At 36.0% G+C, this 21,023-nt stretch overlaps 1 protein-coding gene across 4 annotated transcripts in view; it reads right to left on the bottom strand.

The window, feature by feature from the left end:
- LOC145668153 (uncharacterized) overlaps nt 1-21,023 on the bottom strand; it is a 1,131,027-nt gene that overhangs the window by 6,915 nt on the left and 1,103,089 nt on the right. For all 4 annotated transcript variants that reach the window (XM_081735741.1, XM_081735742.1, XM_081735743.1 and 1 more), the window contains 2 exons: nt 11,871-12,032; nt 4,695-4,904 (listed from right to left, as the gene is read on the bottom strand). In XM_081735741.1, the coding sequence (XP_081591867.1) occupies nt 4,695-4,904; nt 11,871-12,032 (372 nt within the window). The remainder of the gene's footprint in view (nt 1-4,694; nt 4,905-11,870; nt 12,033-21,023) is intronic.

The following is a 21,023-nucleotide window of genomic DNA, read 5'->3' as shown; positions in this document are numbered from 1 at the left end:
AGCCCGAGGGTCGGACTCTCAAGATAGAATGTCTGAGCTCGAGGTCAATGAAGCCCGAAGTCGGACTCTGAAGAGAGAATGTCTGAGCTCGAGGTCAATAAAACCTAAGAATCGGACATTCAAGGTAGGGTGTTTGAGCTCGAGCCTAATGGAGCCCGAGAGTCACACTCTCAAGAGAGAATGTCTGAGCTCGAGGCCAATGGAGCCTGAGAGTCGCACTCTCAAGGGGTGATGTCTGAGTTCGAGACCAATGAAACCCGACAGAAGCACTCTCAAGGTAGGATGTTTGAGCTTGAGGCCCGATCTTAAATTTAAAAAAAAAAAATCCAATGTAGACTAGAGCATGAATGGTATGTGGCCTAGGCGAATAAAACGGAGACTATAGTGAGACGTTGCCGTGTGATTTAGAGGTGTTGGTAAGCAGACACAGTATAGCGCGAACAGGTGGCAGGAAACGTTCCAACAGTGCTTACAAAGGACTTGGAGCGTTGCTGTCAAATCCCTTAGCATAGTGGACACTATAAATGGTCATTTTGTAATCGAAGCTACACAATTCTTTAGTAAGATTTATTTTTTCCTATCTTTCAAAATTTCCCAACTATACACCAGATGTATTAACATTTTGAGTGCATCTACCAAATTTCTCACTAGAAAAGTTTATAGTGCAAATACCAGGTGTACCAAAAGTCCGGGGCCATAGGCCAACTCCGTCATGAGCAAATATACGGAAAAAATGAAGAGAAATTTGTTGCAAATGGGTGGTTTTCAATCTAAATTTGTGGAATTCTTCTAATTGAATCAGCCGTTTAGGTTCTACACTGGCAAAGCACCCTATGTTTGGAATATTGCATGCTGGGATATATGTTTCCACTGTATATTTAACTTTTTTCAATGTCAAATAAAACATAGCACCATGCGTTTTTTCCGAACACGAGGAATGGTGGACTTGGCATTCTTTAACACTTCTGACTTCCTGCTGACGTATTCCTTATTCGCCGCTGTCAAGAATTACCTTTTGCCTGCTTTGGACCCGCATTTAATTAAATGAGAGCATATCTCAAAATTCTGTTGGGAGCAATGTCTTGGAATTACGATCTGTAGGAAATCTTGCGCACATATTCCACATTACTGCATACATATTTGGATGGGATGTGTGTGATCTCCTTTACGCTAATATGGACCGCCACTCCACGGTTTCTTATATTCGAAGTAACACGTGTTGCAACGTATCTTCTTGATGCTTTTGGACAGCCCTACTTGTAAATCTAAACACTTTTTCTCCCTCCATAGGTCCATATAAACTTTTTTTTTGTTACCTTGGTGTCAGTAATTACATCACAAACACACACACACATTATATATATATATATATATATATATATATATATATATATATATATATATATAAAATGGGATGTTTCAAAACAATACCGACAACGTTTGGCAGGTGATTCCTGACACTAACAGTAAGATAAGACAAAAAGTATAGACCAACCTGGACGTACAAATGCTTCCTTTCGGAGTTATAGGCTACCGGAAACATGAAAAAAGAAATAATTTTAAAGGTCCATAGCTCCAAAACTATGGGACCTACCGTAGTTGGGTCAAGACATCATTTAGGAACTAATATGCGCTCTATTCAAATATCCAAGTTTCATAATCCTGCGGTACTTCCGCAACAATTTATACAGAGGTAGTTGGTGAGTACTTCAAATTATAAATACCCGTAGCCAAACTACCTCTGTATAAATTGTTGCGGAAGTACAGCAGGATTCTGAAACATGTATTTTTGGACAGCGCGCATATTAGTTACTACGTGAAGTCTTGACCCGACTACGGTAGGTCAAATAGTTTTGGACCTATGGACTTTTAAAGTTCATTTTTTCACGTTTTTGGCAGCCTATAACTCCGAAACGAAGCACTTGTGCACCGAGATTTGTCTGTACTTTTTGTCTTATCTTGGTGTCAGGAATCATCTCCCAAACGTTGTCGGTTTGTTTTGAAACACCCTGTATATATAATTTAATATCAGCATAAATAATCTTTTGAACAATTAATTTACAATTATTTAATACAATAGCACCAAATATTAATTAGAACTGAAAAACAAGAATGCTTATTAAGAACAATGAAGAAGGGTTCTGGAACACACAGGAACAAACCTGAAAACGCTAAACCGAAACCTTTACCAGCAAGCTAGACATTTTCCAGTACAGTATATAACATTGTTTAATTACATCCAGTGGCGTATTTAGGTGGGCTTCCGGGCTTAAGCCCCCCCCCGAAATCTTACTATAGTAAAGTATATGAAATACCGTGCAGAATTTCCACATTTTCACGCAAAGCCCCCCACCCCGAAAGTTAGCAAAGCCCCTCCCGAAACAAAATCGTAAATACGCTACTAATTATATTAATTATAACTTAAGAACAAAGAACTAATTTTTAATCTGTAAGTACTATTACTTTAATAAGTGAGTTGTGTTTTACAGTGTGAACCTACGGTAAGACCACCAAAGTATGCGAATTCAGTGGTCAAATTTGAAGTAGCACATCGATACCTACTAGTTGTAATACAGTAATAAGATTAAAGACAGAGCCTGTCCCTCGGACGTTGAATTCGTATTAAAATGCCATTACTTGCTATTTCTTACTGTTTTTTGCTCTATGGGGATTAACATTAATTCCTCAACTGGTAATTGATGTCTATCATATCTGGTTGCAAAAATAAATAAATAAAATAAAATAAAATCAGAGGTGAAACAAATTCTTGGTACTGAATCTATATAATAATTCTGAGTGTCGCTAATTATTTCCGTCTTATACATTATGTGATCAGTGTTGTAATCGAATAAACGTGATTTTTCACCACTTTGGTTTCAGCAGATCGTTAAATTAAAAAAAAAAAAAAAAACATTCTTAGGGTCGTGAATCTGTGTCAAGAAACCGTTTTCTGATACCCCTTCCCGATGTTGCCCTATGGAAATTAGTATTGAAACCGGAAGTAGTAGAAAATCAACCATTTCAGGTTTTAACCCTTTAACGTGCCATTTTTCCGATCAGACTGATTTAAAAAAAATGGACTGGTTTCGGTGTAGGAAACACGGGAATTTAAAAAAAAAACATTAATGCAAATAATATGGGGTCTATGGGATATTTTATGGTGTTTGCATATAGATTATATGTAAAGTTGCCCGTTGATATTTGCAAAGTCCACTAAAACCAGATAGAACCAATAAAACGCGACGAATGTCAGCGTACTTGCACTTTTGCACTCATTACACTTCTAACACAGAAAAAGTCAACAGTTCAAAACTTGCCCACCTAAACGTGCAAAGAAAGCTCAAAAATGACAATATGGCGTAACTCTGCGTGCAACAAGTAAGACAAAGAATCCAACGCTGGCTTACTACGACATCTAGCAGGAAATTCAGAACTTCATTAGTGAAAGGACATCTTAGCTGATACGCAAAGTTGCTTTTCTATGTCCGAGCTAGAAACTACATGGTGCAATACAATTTCAAAGTAAACTTTGCATATATGCAAAGATGCGCGATAAAGAGCTTTAATATTGTGTTGCAGATGGTGATGATATGTTTTCTTAAGACGCTGAATCAATTGAAAAAGAAAATCACTTGTCTCCATCTATTACAATTTTTGTTCTACGGTGAAAGAGGTTGTAACCGGAAATGAGTAATTGAACCACTTTCAATTTGAATAATAGGTAAATGGAGTAAATGGAACTATTCTTGGGACAATGAATCTTGATACTTCTGAACCTTTTTTGCTCTATCTGTCAACAGACAGACGGACGGACGAACATAGCCATTCTATGACTTCCGACACTCATACATAATTTAAAAATCTAATAATTGTAAACATTGAAAAATAATCAAACGCAATCTACGAAACATTAAGATAATTTATGTACAGTAACATACCAAGGACTATACATCCAGCCATAACATGAATTTATAATTTAATACAATAGATCACTCGAGTAAATAATTTGGAATTATTTCCGCATCTTTAAAAACACCATTAGATTATGATGGAACTTACAGTTAGACTAAGAATCTTAACGCTTTTATTTTCTTCGAGGATATTGAGAGAGGTAAATTGAAGAATTTTGTACTAGTTGCAAGTATTGTCAATTTTGAAATATAGGGTATTATTTTCAGTGAAAAGCTAGGAGAAACTTGTGCTGAAGAAGAGATGTGTAAAAGGTAAATAGTTATGCTGATATGTACAGTTCACATGATTGTCGAAGGCAGCTTCATTCTGCTAAAAGTAATATATTTAGATATTAAGAAATCTATGTTTAACAAAGAGGAAGATTGACCAACGAATTTTTTCATGTTCTTTACAGTTTTAGACCCACAAATGCAGTTAATCTAGCAATTATTAGGAAAGGAATAACTGTACCATATAGTGAAACACTTTTTCCACAAAATTGCCTGACATACTTTCCTCAACAAATAAATTGATATTTTTCTTTAGGTGAGAAGTAGCCATAAATCACCGTGTACATCGGAATTCCCTGTCTTTATTCCTTTTCACACCTCTTCAGTTATAGTGACCCTACCTGTATCATAAATCTAAAAACACATAAAATGAATCAAGAAAAGAAAAAAAAAACTGTAAAATACGACCAGTGAAAGGTCAGCATAATCGATAGAGATCACCAATTGATTTACCTTTGTCCATTTTCTCCAGTTTCTTCTTGACCTGCAGGTGATCTCGGACCCTCCCCTCTGGCTCTGTTGGTTGTATTGTTACGATTCCAAGGAAGCCAGTTCCAACCAGGTAATCTATGAGGTCTCTGGCTTGTTTGCGGCTGATTTGAATTTGCTGTGGCATCCTCTGGATTTGGAGTGTAGAGATTTCCTGCACGTGGTGCCCAATACCTACAACAGAGGTATCAAAATGTATTATTAATATTTTAATATAGGTATCTTGCGGCATAACAACACATAGTAATGAGGCTACCATTAAGAGTTCTCATATTTAACAGTGACTGTCCCAATAAGAGCACTAGATTAAAAATGTTTATATTTTATCAGTTGATGTCGAATAAGAGCACCAGCGACGCAACTAGGGTAGTTGTCGCCCGGAGCAAGAACTCGCCTTAGCCCCCCCCCTCCACTGGACCAACCAAACGAAAACACTCCCCGACTACACCTGATATTGGTATCACACAGTAATTCTCCTATTCCATTTTTTCTTGAAGTGATAAAACTTGATTTCAAAATTGCAGTACATGATTTAATTTTTAGTATTTGCAAATAATCTGAGAGTATTTTAACAAAAGAAACACTGACCAAAGCTTAAAAAACACTATTTTAAAATTATAATTTGTAACGGTTTCGGATATCTAACATATCTTTCTTCAGACACTATCTACAATAAATGAAAATACAGACATATATGTAGTATTGTTATACTTTTTTCTTTTTTCTCCTATTTGCTGAGGCCTTCAGCCAATCCCGTAAGTCTTCTTGTTCACTTTCCAACTAATCATGTTCCGCCATTTTTGGTTCTTATAAGGTTTTATTATTATTATTATTATTATTATTATTATTATTATTATTATTATTATTATTATTATTATTATTATTATTTTCTTCTTGTCTATGCTATCCAAACTTCCTTGCCATAATTCAGTAATAAGTAAGCCTCCTGTCCAGTTCATCAGTTTATCTCTTCCTATCTTCTTTATCCAATCTGCTTCTTTCCACTTCCTTATTATCATTCTTTTCTCCGTCTCCAATACTTCCGTCTTATCCCAATTAATTCCGTGATTCGTCTCCTTAACGTGTTTATATATGGCATTGGTATCTTTCTTCCTCCTATCATCATCTTCATGTTTAAATCTTTCTTTCATTCTCTTTCCTGTCTCTCCTATATATGATATACCGCAGTCCTCACATCATACCATGTAGATGACTCCTTCTTCCGTGATGTTAAGGGTTCGAGCCGTAAATTTTAAAATAGAAAACCCTATTTCTCGGGCCTTTTCGGACTTAACTTTGTAAATGTACTGTGTAACGATACATCACCATTCTTTCTGGAGAACTTATAAAGCACAACTGCAAAATTAAACCGCTAACTGTTGTACATAAAAATACAATTTTGCGTTAATTATTAAGTTTTTTTGCGATTCGGGCTTATTTCGGACTCATTTGATTATCACACGAGCTCGGGCCTAAATGCTAAAACATATTTCGGACACGGGTTGGGGCTCACATTATAAATTCACGGACCGGGCCGGGCTGGGCTCGGGCTAAAAATTACGGCCCGTGCAGACCTCTACTCTGTGAGACATGACAAAGATGGTACACGACGCCTTTCACACGTGGCAGAAGGTGACAGAGATGGACAGCAATTATATTGAAGAAATGTAACAGGTGTTCTTCTGCTCATGAAGCCAGGTACGAATTATATTGCAATTAGTTTCTATCTAGCCTTTGTAAAGTAAACACGGCATAACAATGATTGCATAAGCTTAAAGAACATGGTAAAGAGAACACGTCGATATACATTTGATTGAATAATAATACACATAGTTATTTTGCTACATAAAATATTCTTCACAATAGATTGGAGTAGAATATGTTAATCTCCCTTATCTACATAGACTATTAGATGGGACTTACTGCTTAAAATTGGAATATAAAGCACAACTCAGGTTTGTGCCTGAGGGAAATACAACACTGGTAATTGAACCAAGGATCACCCGCGCAGTTAGGCAAAGTAGTAGAAAAGTGTAGAATGGAGCACAATAAGGCAGAGTAAATACTAGCGGGGTAAAATAGCATAAATTGATTGGCTCGACTGGAGTGTAGCGTTCTTTCCAGCACTATACTATCCCCATCAGGAAGCTCGGTCAGAAGAAGGGATTGCCGCCGTCGACGGTGGCGGGCCGCCGGAGGCAGCCGGCACCCGTCCGCGGCGGCTCGACGATCTACTTGTTGAAAGTTGCCGACCTTTTCCCGAGGCGGCAAGCGGTCGAAAATCATAAAATAAAATGCCCTTTGCCGACTGTTGCCGACCGTTAGAGTCGGCAAAACAGTCGGAAAGGCCTCTTTCCGACCCTCTGCCGACTCCTTATGCCGGCCTCTTTTAGACGGGGGCGCCGGCGCCTTTACGGCTGTTTGCCGACTGCTCGGCAAGACAACTTTCCGACGGCGGCGCTGGCGCATTTAATGCTCATTTCCGGCTGTTTGCAGATTGCTCGGCAAGGCAACTATTCGTCGAGGTCGGAATCGCGGAAAGAAGCTGGCGTCTGGCGCAGGCAATCCGACCGCGGCATCTGGTCGGCATGGACAAATTGTCCGACTGTAGGCGGCAGAATTCTGATGGTGATATGAGACGTGGATATACAGTTTAACGTGGTATCGAAAACATATTTCCACTGGAAATCAAACCCGGGTTTCTCCCATCAAAGACGGGTACGTTAATCACTAAAATTGAATTAAATCTTTCAGTGTAACGTCCCACGATTATGTCCGTTAGGCTAAGGGAGACGAATGATTAAGGCAAGTTAATGATAATGGAAGAATTGGTGGAATGAGAATGTAGAAGGAAATGGGAGCACCCTCGAGAAAATGCACGGACACGATGTTGTCCTACATAGGCTTACTTGAGCTGGGATCGAACCAGGGACCCCACACACCAGAGGTAAGCGCTCTGCTACTGTTGCCCCCGGCTAATCATTAAAATATGAAATGACAGCTTAACGTCTGAAGATTATGACCTCTAGGCTAAGGGAGACGGGCGATTAAGGCAAGTGAATAATGATAGAAAAAATGAAATTAAACCTTTTAAGTTTTACGTCCCACGGTTATGCCATGTAGGCTAAAGGAGATGGTGATGATGAGAAATGAGTGAAATGGTGGAATGAAGAAAGTGGGAGAAAACGAGAGAACCTCGAGGAAATCACGCACGGTGTTTGTCCTCCACAAAGTTCACTTGGCGCGAGCTGGGATCGAACCAGGCACCAGAGGCAAGTTCTCTTGCACTGAGCCTCTGTGTTTCCCACTAATCATTAAGTAGCATATTGTGGTACGGTAGTAGAAGGGTAGAGTAGGGTGGTAAGTTAGTACTAAGGTCATATTATGTTGCCGAGATGTTAATACTCCCTTTCTTAAAAGTCATAAGCATACATTTCCGACAATTTTCTTATTTGTATATAAATTATTGTACTTTGTGAAGTAGTAAATTTGAGCGAATTTTAAAATATTCGAATTTGAGCATCAATTTATTCTCTATCAGCATAGAAATTAATGAATATGATTATTCCCAATTTGTGGTTCGAATAAAAAAAATACCAATATGATCAGTCGACAGATCAAATCGAACTGGACAATAAGACATTCTTGAGGGCAGTGGCATGCACAAGATGGGTTCCGTTCTTCTTTGAGAAAGATATTCAAAAATAAACATTTTATCATATTAAGATCTGTAGGCCTATATAAGCACCTGAAATTATATCAATTTGGGAGCTTTAACCTCTTTCTTCAATGAAATTCTGTACACGGCACTACTTGAGAGTAAATTCTCATATCTAGGTTTTGGAGCTAAAATATATCCCTATCAATTCTTTCACTACGATACTTGTAAGATGGGAGCTTAAATAATAGATAATGAGATTTAACATTCTAACACTACGCTAAAATTGTCACAAACTGTTGAACTACCAATCCTGTAACTTAAAACATCTTTCAATTAATATTTTCAGAACTGTATATATTTTTTCGGCTTGTGTATAGCCCGATCCCCCCAGTTCTTTGTCACCGGAACTGGAAGAGTCGCTACTACTACTACTGCTGCTATCACTACTACCACTACTACTACTACTACTTATATCGAGAACAGAACCCAACCAACCCCTGCGGGGCTTCTAACCCGTTCCTACTACTACTACTAACTACCACCACTACTACTTCTACTACTACTGCTGCTGCTACTACTACTACTACCGCTACTACTACTTATACTAAAGCCTCCTTACCACAAGATTTACATCTTAAATCTTGATAACATGTGATTCTGATTCATTATGAACTAATACGAATCGTTAGAATCACTATGATTCGTTAAAAATCACTGGGGGAGCGGGCTATACTTAATCCATTTTTTCTTTAATTCACGATATATGGACATTCTTTACTGCTTCTCACAGACAATAAAAGAACTAGTAGGTCCAAGTCTTTTGCTATTTTGTTTCAAGGTATGGGGTAAGGTTATACAAACAAACTGCCTTATATTTATATATAGGTCCTCAGTCATATTTTGTCTATATTATATCACTAGATTCACTCGCAATCGATTTATGTTGCGTTTACCTAGCTTAACTTTATAGTGGCACACATTTTTTTAAAATAATTACACCTTTTAATTATACATACATACTTTATATGATGTTTCGTAGATATTATATCGTTTATTTATAAAAACGTTGCTATGACTACTTACAAACAAAAACTCGTCGAGTTATTATATATCAGAATCAATTTTGATTCTCTTCTTTTTCGTATTATTTTCTTCCTCTTTTTCTAACTAATCAATTAGTGCATATTTTAAAGTCACACATTAATCACACATTGCCCAGAAGTATCATATCGTTACACAGTTACAATCTGTTCGCGATATCTCGTCTTTCGGATGCTTACGCGAGTACTTAACCGAATTTTTCTTCATCGCCAATTTTAACGTATGGTTCTGAACTCATGGACTACAAATACCTTGAGTTGCTAATCTGTTATAACGCCTTACACCACGAAACAAACTTAACTAAGTTTTGGAATACTTTTAAGTGTCTCACTTTTTAGAAACAGGGCCCATAATATCCTATTATAAGTGCTGGCCAAGTACCAACGACGGATGCACAAAAGGCAACTGCTTTTGTCAATTATCTTAAATGAGTCTTCACACACTACACTGTTGCTTACTTATCCTACAGACACTCGTATCTTACGAGAGGGTTCTCTTACGCAGCCATAATTTCATCCTGATTTTGCCTACCAGTTTTATTTCACCAATCAACTTACTGCTCCGATCACATCAGACGATATTACACCTGTTCTTTAACACTGCCGCAACACAGCTCTGGGAGCAAATTCTATTATTTACAATCAGCTTCTGAAGTTTCACGTCATACTTGCCTCTTTGTACACTATTATTTTTATTACAGGCTATTTTCCTACACAATGGAAAATTGTAAAACGTATTTGTGGTATTTCTAAAACACCGCAAAGATTCAACTGCTGTGTCATTACCGACCCATTAGCCTTACTAACGTGTTTAGCAAGACATTGGAATGTCTTTTAGTAAAACTGCTTCATCACTACCTAAATGTGAAGAACAAACTGCCAACCATTCAAGCTGGATTTCGTTCGTTCTATAGTACTGCTGACCAGTTACTCAAATAACCGCCGATTTCTTCATCTACATGCATGTTTCTTAACTCAGGAACTTTCTACCCGTTTTCTTAGTCATTTTAATAAGAATTTTTCTTCTGTTTTGATCTTCTTGGATATTGAACGAGCGCTTGTTACTCTTTGGCGTGAGGGCTTAATTTATAAACTAAATCGTCTGCTTCTTCGTTCCTATGAACGAGATCCCAATTTTTCCATCAGTGCCAGGCTTTCGTTTAGATCAACATGGGAAAGTCTCGTACCTTCTTCCTCAGCATCGGTGTGCCACAAGGACCTGTTCTGTCACCTCTATTATATATTCTTTATGCAGCAGACATGCCTCAACCTCAGCCCCCACTATATTCACTACAATTTGCTTATGACACTGTTTACCTAGCGTTGGGATCTTCTATTGACCGCATTAATCAACTCCTACAACCAGTTTTGGACAAACTCATTAATGGTGCCTAAAATGGAAGCTCAAGCTAAATTCAAACAAGAATCAAATTAATTTGTTTGGACTCAAACGTCATAATTCTGTAACAATCACAATCCGGAAAGTTTACATTTAACTCTTTTTGACTTTCTAATACCACTTGAGAACAGTCTCAAATACTTGGGTGTAACCTTTGACAAACATCTTACCTGAATACCTCATCTTACATAACTGACGCCGCAGCTTGTATCTTTGACGAAACTTGAAAGGCACCACGTGGGGTCTCAATACTGAACTTCTATTAATTACATATAAAGTCTTTGTGCGCCCAGCAATCACATATGATCTCCTGGTCCGGTTATCAGCAGCAACAATTTTCTATGAGCGCCTCAAAGTTTTCGAACTACACGCCTCACACCTAGCTTACTCTCTTGCTTTCGATAATCCCACTGCTGAAAAATATTGTCATCCACAATTTCCAACAGTTTTACCACACTTTACTATCTCCACGAATGCTATATCACAACACGCGTCGATCTGACACATCCAATCGTCCATGAGCTCCTAGACCAAGTTCCAGGTATATCTCGCTATGCCTACCCACAACTGGATCATCATCTAGCTATTCGAACGCACTGTTGCCATAGACCAAAATAATCCATACAGCTGTATATACTACCATTATTCACATATATACTGTAAGTAACATCAATTCCTTACTGCAAACCTCATGAGTCTAAGGCAGCACTTTATCAGGTATTTGATCTCTATCAAACTATCATTATATTGTCCTTCAGACCTCACCTTGTACTTTTACAACTTCACCTCATAGTTTCCTACAGTCTGCAACCATTGTACAAATTTAAAGCTCCATAAAATCGAAATCTCTGCCACAGAACAGGTATTGCCTTCTACAGCCCGTCCATTCTCGGATAGGAATGGAATCCTGTTAAAAGATATATAAACTAAATCAATTAGTAATATCAATGTAGTTGAACAAAATTAACTTATAACCTTACCTGTCATCCAATACTTCCCATGGCTGCCAGGGAGAAAGTTCGGGTGGTGGTGGATAGCGACATTCATCACAACAGCTACAGTAAGCGTAATGAGGGTTCCGCCTATTCAAATACCGGCATCGCATCTCTAGTTGCTCCCAATACATTTTCTTCTTCTCATGACTGAAACAAATTATTATTATTAGACCAGACAAATTTTTAAATTTTTAAATAATAATAAAAAAAGACATTAAAATTTCCAGCATCAAAACTTACTCAGGGTCAAAACTAATGGAATGAACGGGATTCAGTTCACTATATATATATAGGGTGTCTCATTCGTTGCTTCACCTCAAATTTTGTTAACTTCAATGGTAACGAAGATATCGTAATGATATTCAAACTGGACTAGCAATACGTGGCTTTGAGTTATCCTGGAGGAGAATAACATGTCTGTGATTCATAACAACTAGCTACACGGTTTTCAATGCTTCATGTTCACGTTTCAGTTGCTGCAGGTACAAAGTTGTACTGATTATTCGGCCTGGTGGCAACAATTCATCATAACCCAATCAGTCGAGGGAACACAAAGCATAATCTTCTGTTGAAGCTGCGTTCTTTCGGTTGTTTGGGAATGAGTTCATGTGGTGTGAACAATTTATAACTAGTATTGCAGACACACGAGAAGCTTCGTTTCGCTTGTCTCGTGTCTGGGTTTGTAAATTTATATTAAAATGTATGCCCTGATCTTTTTCTCAACTTCATCTAAATACTCGCGTCTAGGTCCACGAATCATGTGGTATAACATTTAAACCATACTTATTATTGGAATGTATTGTGTAATGAATAGACTTTGGATCACTATGCACTAAAAACGTCAAAATATACATGCAACTATACACTAAACATTCTGAAATATACCGTAAAGAGGTAAATGCGTACTACAGTATGCAGTACAAAGGTAAATATCTACTATTCTCTCATTTTGTTGAGCAAGTTTCTTGTATCTGTTAATGTAAACGAGCATGTCCAATTGTGAATAAGACAGTACAAGATATTAGTATCTGTACAGAAGAAACAAATACATAGGACTGCGCTTTTATTTATGCTGAATCAATGATTGGACTTTCAAACTCTTTCACGTGGTTACTGAACTTCTGAGTGGCAATAAACAATTAATATTTTCACGAAATTCTTGATGCATTAATCTTTGAAGCACCTGATTTGAATCTGAAACAAAATTTAGCCCTGGATTTCCTGCAAACAATTGACTCTGCGTTTAGCATAAATGCTTCTCTATTTGTACTTATATCCATTTTAGTATATTACTTCATTTCCTTTATATCTAAAGTTTGAAAACAAATTCCTTAAGTGGCTTTACACCTTCAAATTCAGTTATACTTTTAAATGCGAAAGCCATACACTCAAAGCTATTTCCCCTCCCCCTCCCCAAATTCAGCCATTAATTCCAACTTTGCGTATCAGAATAAAAAGGCACCATCATGCTAGACTCAGATAATTAGATTAGAATTTAGCGTCAATTTTAGCAGCAAGGCTATAAGAGATGTAATCTACAGATTAAAGTGGGATCTGTACCACATAAGCTGGCCCCGGAAATCGAAATCGGGTCTCCTGCGCCAAGGATTTGCACACCAACCATATAATCACGATGAAGCTCATTCATACTAGGCTCGGGTATTAATAAGGAAGTTGTGGCCTGGCCCCAATAACAATTGTGTAAAACATTTATGGCTATTGAATATCTTCGTAAATATACTTTTTTTAAACGATAAAGGGTTAGTTATTGAAAGAGAAAATCTTTACACATCAACATATTTCTATCATTATGGAGTGATTGTATGAACAAGGCGCTTAATACTAGCCAGTAAATGGCTACGCCCTCTCTTTGGCACTAGAGTTTTGATATTTAGGATGCAGTTGATTAGTTGATAGTTTAAGTGCAATAGATAAATGAAAATTATGATAAAAAAGGCCTTGTGTCCATCTTAAACACAAACTACACACACTTTCTTACAAGGTTGTCTATAATCTTTATTATAAATTAATTAGAAATGTTACAGTTTGGAAGTATATCACTTCCTTCTTCAGACTACTATTCCAACTCTTATTAATTTATTCTATAATATAATAAAATAAGAAATAACAACTGTAACATTTCTAATTAATTTATAATAAAGATTATAGACAGCCTTGTAAGAAAGTTGTATTTAGTTCGTGATAAATGAAAAATGGTGAAAACATAAGAAAAATTAGGTTGAATTTGAAGAAAATAATTATGCTTACTAGAAAGTTAAACACATCTATAATTGGTCCGGATATATATGAAAAGTGGTGCATATTTAAAAAAATTAGGAAGATTGAGTATATAAGTGGCGAATTGTGTTGGTATTAGAAAAGTTTTCCGATGCTTGTTTATGTAAGATTTGCTGTTAATGTTCGGTTGAGAGGGATAGGACGATACAATATTTGACCCATATTTACATGAACTATTTACAAAATTTAATATTAATTTTTTTTTCAATACACTATTTGTTAGTCAAAATAATAATTATTTTTTCTCTAGAGACATTTCACAAGGGATTTAAGAAAATTTCACTCATCAATTGATGCAATTGATAATAATCTTCAAATGCCAGAAATTCACTGTTTGGGGAGGAAGCTTTTGAAAGACAAACACGATGTACACACAACAGAACAATTTTACCAACTTACATCACTGATTTACTGAAAAGTATTGCCATTCTCGAGCGAGTTATTATTTGATCTCAATATGTCATAAATTAACTCTTTTAAATATTTACGTAACCCTGGGCATTTAACGTTAAATTTCAATTGATAAAAAAAAACTATTTTAACTTTTTAAATCAGGTCACCGCATCCTGTAAACTCAAAGTTCTTCCTTCGAGAAAGTGATTTTAGTGAATGCAGTTTTTTTTACTTCGAAAATAGGGGAGAACACAAGAATTTTATTAATTATGTATTTGTACGTAGTGAAGGGTACAAAATATGCACTAACCTCCTATATACAGTGTCCGTACGTTTCCCTACGAAAATTTCCCTCTACTATGAAATTTTCCCTAGCCTTTCGAGTGTCCAATTCATACATTCATAAGTTGTGATAAGATTAATTTAGCTATATATTAAAAGATGTGTCAACCACGTTTGTTTTGTTCATTTGCTTCTTATTTCTATTTATTGTCCCTTCATTTTTTTAATCAAAAAATACACAGAAACACACCCAGCAGACAATGAGAACAAATTATGCTACTTTGAACACACACACTATATTAATATTAATTGCTATTGCTATATATTAGTATAATATATATTAATTGCTATTGCATTGGTTTATTTCTGAAGAACAGAAGAATCTCAGCATTTATGTTGGTCAATGAATCAGCGCGAGAATTTCTCCAGATTTTCACGTTTCATGCAACAAGTGCCTTTTTTTTTGCTTTGCTTTTGCCCATATATGTATTAAATGCACAATAAAATTTGGTTATTTTAACCACAAACAGCGAATATCTCTTAACACAAAAAATCATAACATATCATTAGAAAGAAAACATATAGAAATCCCAAGTTTAGTGATGACTTGCGTTCAGTAATGAGAACTGTTTGCGACACAGACAGGGCCGGATTTCCCAATAGGCCCGGTAGGCCCGGGCCTATGGGCGCGAGCTCCCAGGTTGGCGCACGGCCGAGAGAAAAAAAAATTAAAAAATCTAGAAATAAAAATAAATAGCCATAACTTAACATATTTTTTGAATTGATCAAAAAAAATCAGGCTAATAAAGCATTCTGATTTTGAAGTTCATTGGAACAAATAATTGTTGGTAAAGTTAAACTATTTTTAAACATTATATATCAACTTCGTTACAACATTGATCTCAAACGCGGGGGAATTGGCTGTTTTTTTTTTTTACTTATTTACTTGTTTTCTTACTACAGAGTTTTTATTATTTATTTATTTGCCCAAATGGCTAAATTGAACAAAACCAAAGTTATTCACCAATCTTTTGTTAATACATTAATGGTATTTTGTTAAGCCCAGAACCAAGTAAATTCCTCAAAAAAGTTGCAATGATAAAATCGCATCGTGGAGTGGTGTTTAAGCAATTAACATATAGGCCTGATATAATTTTTTAATAAAAGTTTTTAGGAAAATAACTTTAACCAGACTAGGGGGGCGGAAAAAATATTGGGTCTAGGGCGCCAAAATGCTAAATCCGGCCCTGGACACAGAGACATAATTATTTTATATCCCAATGTTGCACGGGAAACATTTTTTTTTTTTTTGGTTAAAATTAACTGCATAAATTTCTGGAGAAAAGCCAAACACGTGGTTATACGACGAATGACGTGAAAATATTTTTGCATGACATCTAGGAACAAATATCTAAACTACATTAAGTAATTCAGAAAATGGATCACTATGAAAGAACCAGCAAAACGTCTATCAGATTAATGCAAAATTTGCACCACCATACTGAATCATCCTATAAAATTGTAATGCAAAAAATGCATCACTACGGTGCTAAAGAGTTGATGATAAGTGCTTGTCATTGAGTTCGTATAATCCTTTTATCAATTGATGTAGTTTCTGTACAACGAAGTGTGTACCATTGAAAACAGCGTTTGAAATCCAAGATTTGGATGAATTGGTGTTTCTAACGGGACTCGTGAAATTACACGTCTCGTCTCAAACATGAGGCAAGAAATGTAATGTTTTATGTCTCGTCTCGAATTCAGAAATGTTCTTCTTGTCTTCTTTTCGAGAGATGAAAAATTGCTCGTTTCGTGAGTAATATTAATGATAATGGCGCCATGAAATATCATAAAGAACGCATTTCCCATCACGTGGCCCCACGTAGATAGTCGCTAATGCTCTCATCTTTGGCGCAAGCTGTCCCGGGTTCGACTCCCGGTGAGGACACTCGATCGAAGAGTTTTTTTTTCAGGCCAGTCATCCTGAGTAAGGGTTTTCTGGATTTTCTTCATTTACACCAGGCAAATGCCGGGATGGTACCTGACATACATCCTTTCTTTCTCAATCCTATCCCTCGGATAATATGATCGCTGAGAGACGTCATCCCTCATACACGACGGGCTAACAATGGCCATAGATGCCGGAAGCCCAGAAATCTAATCGTTATAATTTATCATCACATGTCAGTACTTGGTCTAGAAACGAATCCTGCCTCTGATGTGACCACAAATAACACACCAGTGCTTCTCTCGCTTTCTAAGCTGCAGTCAAGGGCGCCGATTCTGGGAAAGGGGGGCGAGGAGGCCCGGACCCCCCAAAGCTCATGTGGGCCCCCTATTGGATTTATGAGTGTGAAATATTTGGCATAATTTGAGTGCAATTTGTCTTAAAATCTTCATATATATACCTTCTGCATCTGAATGCCCCCCCCCCCAAATTTACAGAGAAATCGGAGCCCTTGGCTTCAGTCAACTCACATGGAAACCATAATGTTTCCCAACCTGATGGATGTCTTGGCACATGGTCCCCGTACTACTAATATCTCACATGTTGGACCATTAACGTTCTCAATAGCCGCCTTGAGTCCATCGTTATTTATAGCGTGCACATGATGCTCCTTGAAAGAATTCAATGCCTTCTTAAATTTGTTAAACCACCGTTATACTGTTCCCTCATTTATTAACAGACTTAAGAAAGGGAACTTCTCGATTCAACTTGTTTATATGAGATAAAGCCAGGAGATATCGCGCAGTAGGAGAGATTGCTCACAACCAAGAGAGTAGGGAAGAAGAGGGACTGGACAGTTGAATTAATATGTCGATAGAAGCTGTTCGCTGAGAAATACGATCTATGCATTACTTGAATGCTGTAAAGTAAGTGCGTACATTTTCACAAACGTTACATATAAATTCATAGGAAAGGATTTGGTGTCAATCAAAAAGTAATGCGTTTCTTAACTACTTCATTGTCAAAACTATTGTACGTACTATACTGTCAGTTTGGAAAATACCACCAAGCTATGCAGGTGCGCGATCTCTCCTACTCAAATAGGAAAATTCTTACAATCACGAAGTATAAGAGACGGCCCAGTATTCTACATTCATTGAGTTCAATAATAGGAGAGATTGCGCCAGACCCGTAGCAAGGGAGTGGCTCTGGAGTTCGTGCCCTCTTGCGACCACCATCAGCCCCTCCTGGAACTTGAACTTCTCTGTTGGTACTAGCACAGGGAAATTAGGCATTTTGGGAGTGAACTTGGAAATAATAATAATAATAATAATAATAATAATAATAATAATAATAATAAACAAAACAAGATTTGCTGGAATATTAATACTACTTGCGAGATAATGCTCACCTCACAAAAGATCCCAAAAGATCCTTGTGAGGAATTGCAGGTTTAGAAAATATGACGTCATCAATATGGACACTCTGAATTTGAAGGGTAATGTTTCAACAAATGAACTCACAAAGTAAAGGTAGAAATACCGCTTTTCTAACAAATGCAAGAAAATTAGTTGAAAAATGAGAAATATATTTTTAAAATGGATAAAAAGTATTTTTATTATTATAAGTTTTAATTTTTGAATGTAAATAGCCTACTTATTGTATAATATTACACATTTTGTCATTTTGATTGTAAATCGTTCCATGAGCTTTAGAACCATTAAAAATGAATTCAATATCACTGAATATGAGAGAGTTTTCTTAATTTTGAACTTAAATCTGTGTTTGTTCGACGACTTCCTTACTAACACTTTCTTACGACCAGATTTGAACAGATGCTCTCCATTGTTCTCTATTCAGTGAACAGGGGCGTACGGAGGGGGTGGGTCCTGGTGGTCCGGACCCCCCCCCCCGAAATTCCGACTTTTTTTGTAAATATACTCTACTTTTAGTGACAATTTTAGAAATTTTCATATAATTTAGCCTCGAATTGTATTTGGACCCCCCGAAACGCTTTAGATCCCTCCTGAAATAAATTCCTGCGTACGTTCCTGCCTGAGAACATTCTTTATTCTTTAGAGGCAATATTTTTTCTATAAAAAATGAAATGCAACAAATTTCCATATAGAAAACGACATTCCTTAAAATGGTGTAGATAACAGTGCAAAATAAATCAAATATTTTCCAAATTGATCAAGCAAATTGTTCATCAACTAATAATAATAATAATAATAATAATAATAATAATAATAATAATAATAATAATAATAATAATAAAGTTGAGAATGCTTGAAGAACATTGCCAGAATGGACTTAAAAAGATTTTTTTTCGAAATTTATTCGAAATTGTAAATTAAACTTATTTGTTTAAATTCGTCAATAGCTAATGATGCAATAATTATTGAATCAATAACTAATGATGCAATAATTATTGAGTCAATAACTAATGATTCAATAATTATTGAGTCAATAACTAATGATGCAATAATTATTGAGTCAATAACTAATGATGCATGAGTCAATAACTAACGACGCAATAATTATTGAGTCAATAACTAACGACGAAATAGTTATTGAATCAATAGCTGATATTGGTATTAATCAACACCAATATCATCTCTCTGTAACTTACGGTTCCCGAGATATGGCTCTTTAAATATCCCGAATTCGGAAGGTTTTTGGCCAGTATCTTGGGAATGGTAAGAGTGACGAGAAAAATACCATCACCTTTTTTAGATAGCTTTTGATGTTCCACTGAATACAGGACTCAAAATTGAAATATTCGCAAATAACAGACAAATATATATATATATATATATATATATATATATATATATATATATATATATATATATATATATACACACACACACACACACACACACACACACACACACACACACACACACACACACACACACACACACACACAGCGAATTCAGTAACGAACTTTTTAGGTTCGTTGAAAATCTGCGTTGGCTCCGTTAGACGCGGTCACTGCAATTTTAAAATTTGAAGAATTTAGTGTTATTTACCTATATAGATGTTTTAAAATATTGTATATTTTTGTCTTAATTAAATCCTAAACGATTATTGTGACGGTTGCGAGATGTGTTTGTAGCGAGTGAACTTCGGATATTGTTGTGCTAGAAAACCTGCCGCATCTCCTCTGTTGCTGTAAAGACAACTAAGATACTGTGAGTGTCGGAAATCACTTTAAAATGCTTAACCATGTAAACGTACTGCATGGGGGCAGGCTGCAGCAACAGGGACGTAGAGGAAATTAGGACGAAGATTTACACATACAGAAACAGGAAGATTCAAATGAAAAATATACACCACAAGGTGCCAAACATCTTCGCCTGGAAAAACGAAGCTGCTACCAGGGAATGCTGCAAAGTTATTATTTAATACAGTGTTTATGGTCTTCTGAATTATACACTTGCTTACTACTAACATATTGTGTAAAAATTAAATACACTAATCCTAATGTTTAATCCCAACATTCTTAAACAAAAGATTAGAAAGGTAACACTACATTTTACAAATTTCAAAATGACATCCTCCGCATCTACTCAAGCCGAAGTAGGTCATTTTCATACTTGAACAAGACGATTAATTATTTTGGAAAATATTTCAATATTATTGTTTTATGTTTGATCAAAACATTTTTTGTACTTTTTACCTCCACTATTTTTTACGAGTATTGTTTTCAACATGGAAATTTACCACACATCATTCTCTGTCGTTTCTTTCACATAAAATAAATAAATAAATATTGACTCAATAAATAACAAAGAAAATACAAAGGATGGAGACCAATAGAGAGCATTCAGTTTAAATCTGTCATAAGAACGTATTTATACGGAGGTCATCGAACCGTCACAGATTTCACTTCAAAAATTAACGTAACTCTTTTATATTGAGTAATATTGAAATCAATTTAGTACTATTTTAAAGCTCTTAACACGACTTATAATTACAATGTCAAAATATGCAACAGTAGTTTAGAACTACTGGGATATTTAAACTTAACATTCAAAACACAAACAAAAATAATTTTTCTCTGCTTATGTTGATGTACTTCAAAATGTGTGACTTACATGTATAGAACATTCAATTTTTGTACATTTTCCACATTAATTTTCTGTATGAAGTTATATTTATTTAAAGATTACCCTACAAATTCTGAGAACAGCAACATAAATGAGGCCATA

This window comes from Thermobia domestica, chromosome 13, assembly GCF_964235325.1.
Source record: "Thermobia domestica chromosome 13, izTheDome1.hap1.1, whole genome shotgun sequence".
NCBI classification, from domain to species: Eukaryota; Metazoa; Arthropoda; class Insecta; order Zygentoma; family Lepismatidae; genus Thermobia; species Thermobia domestica.
The sequence above is the reverse complement of the archived record's forward strand: the minus strand, read 5'-3'. Positions and strand labels throughout refer to the sequence as shown.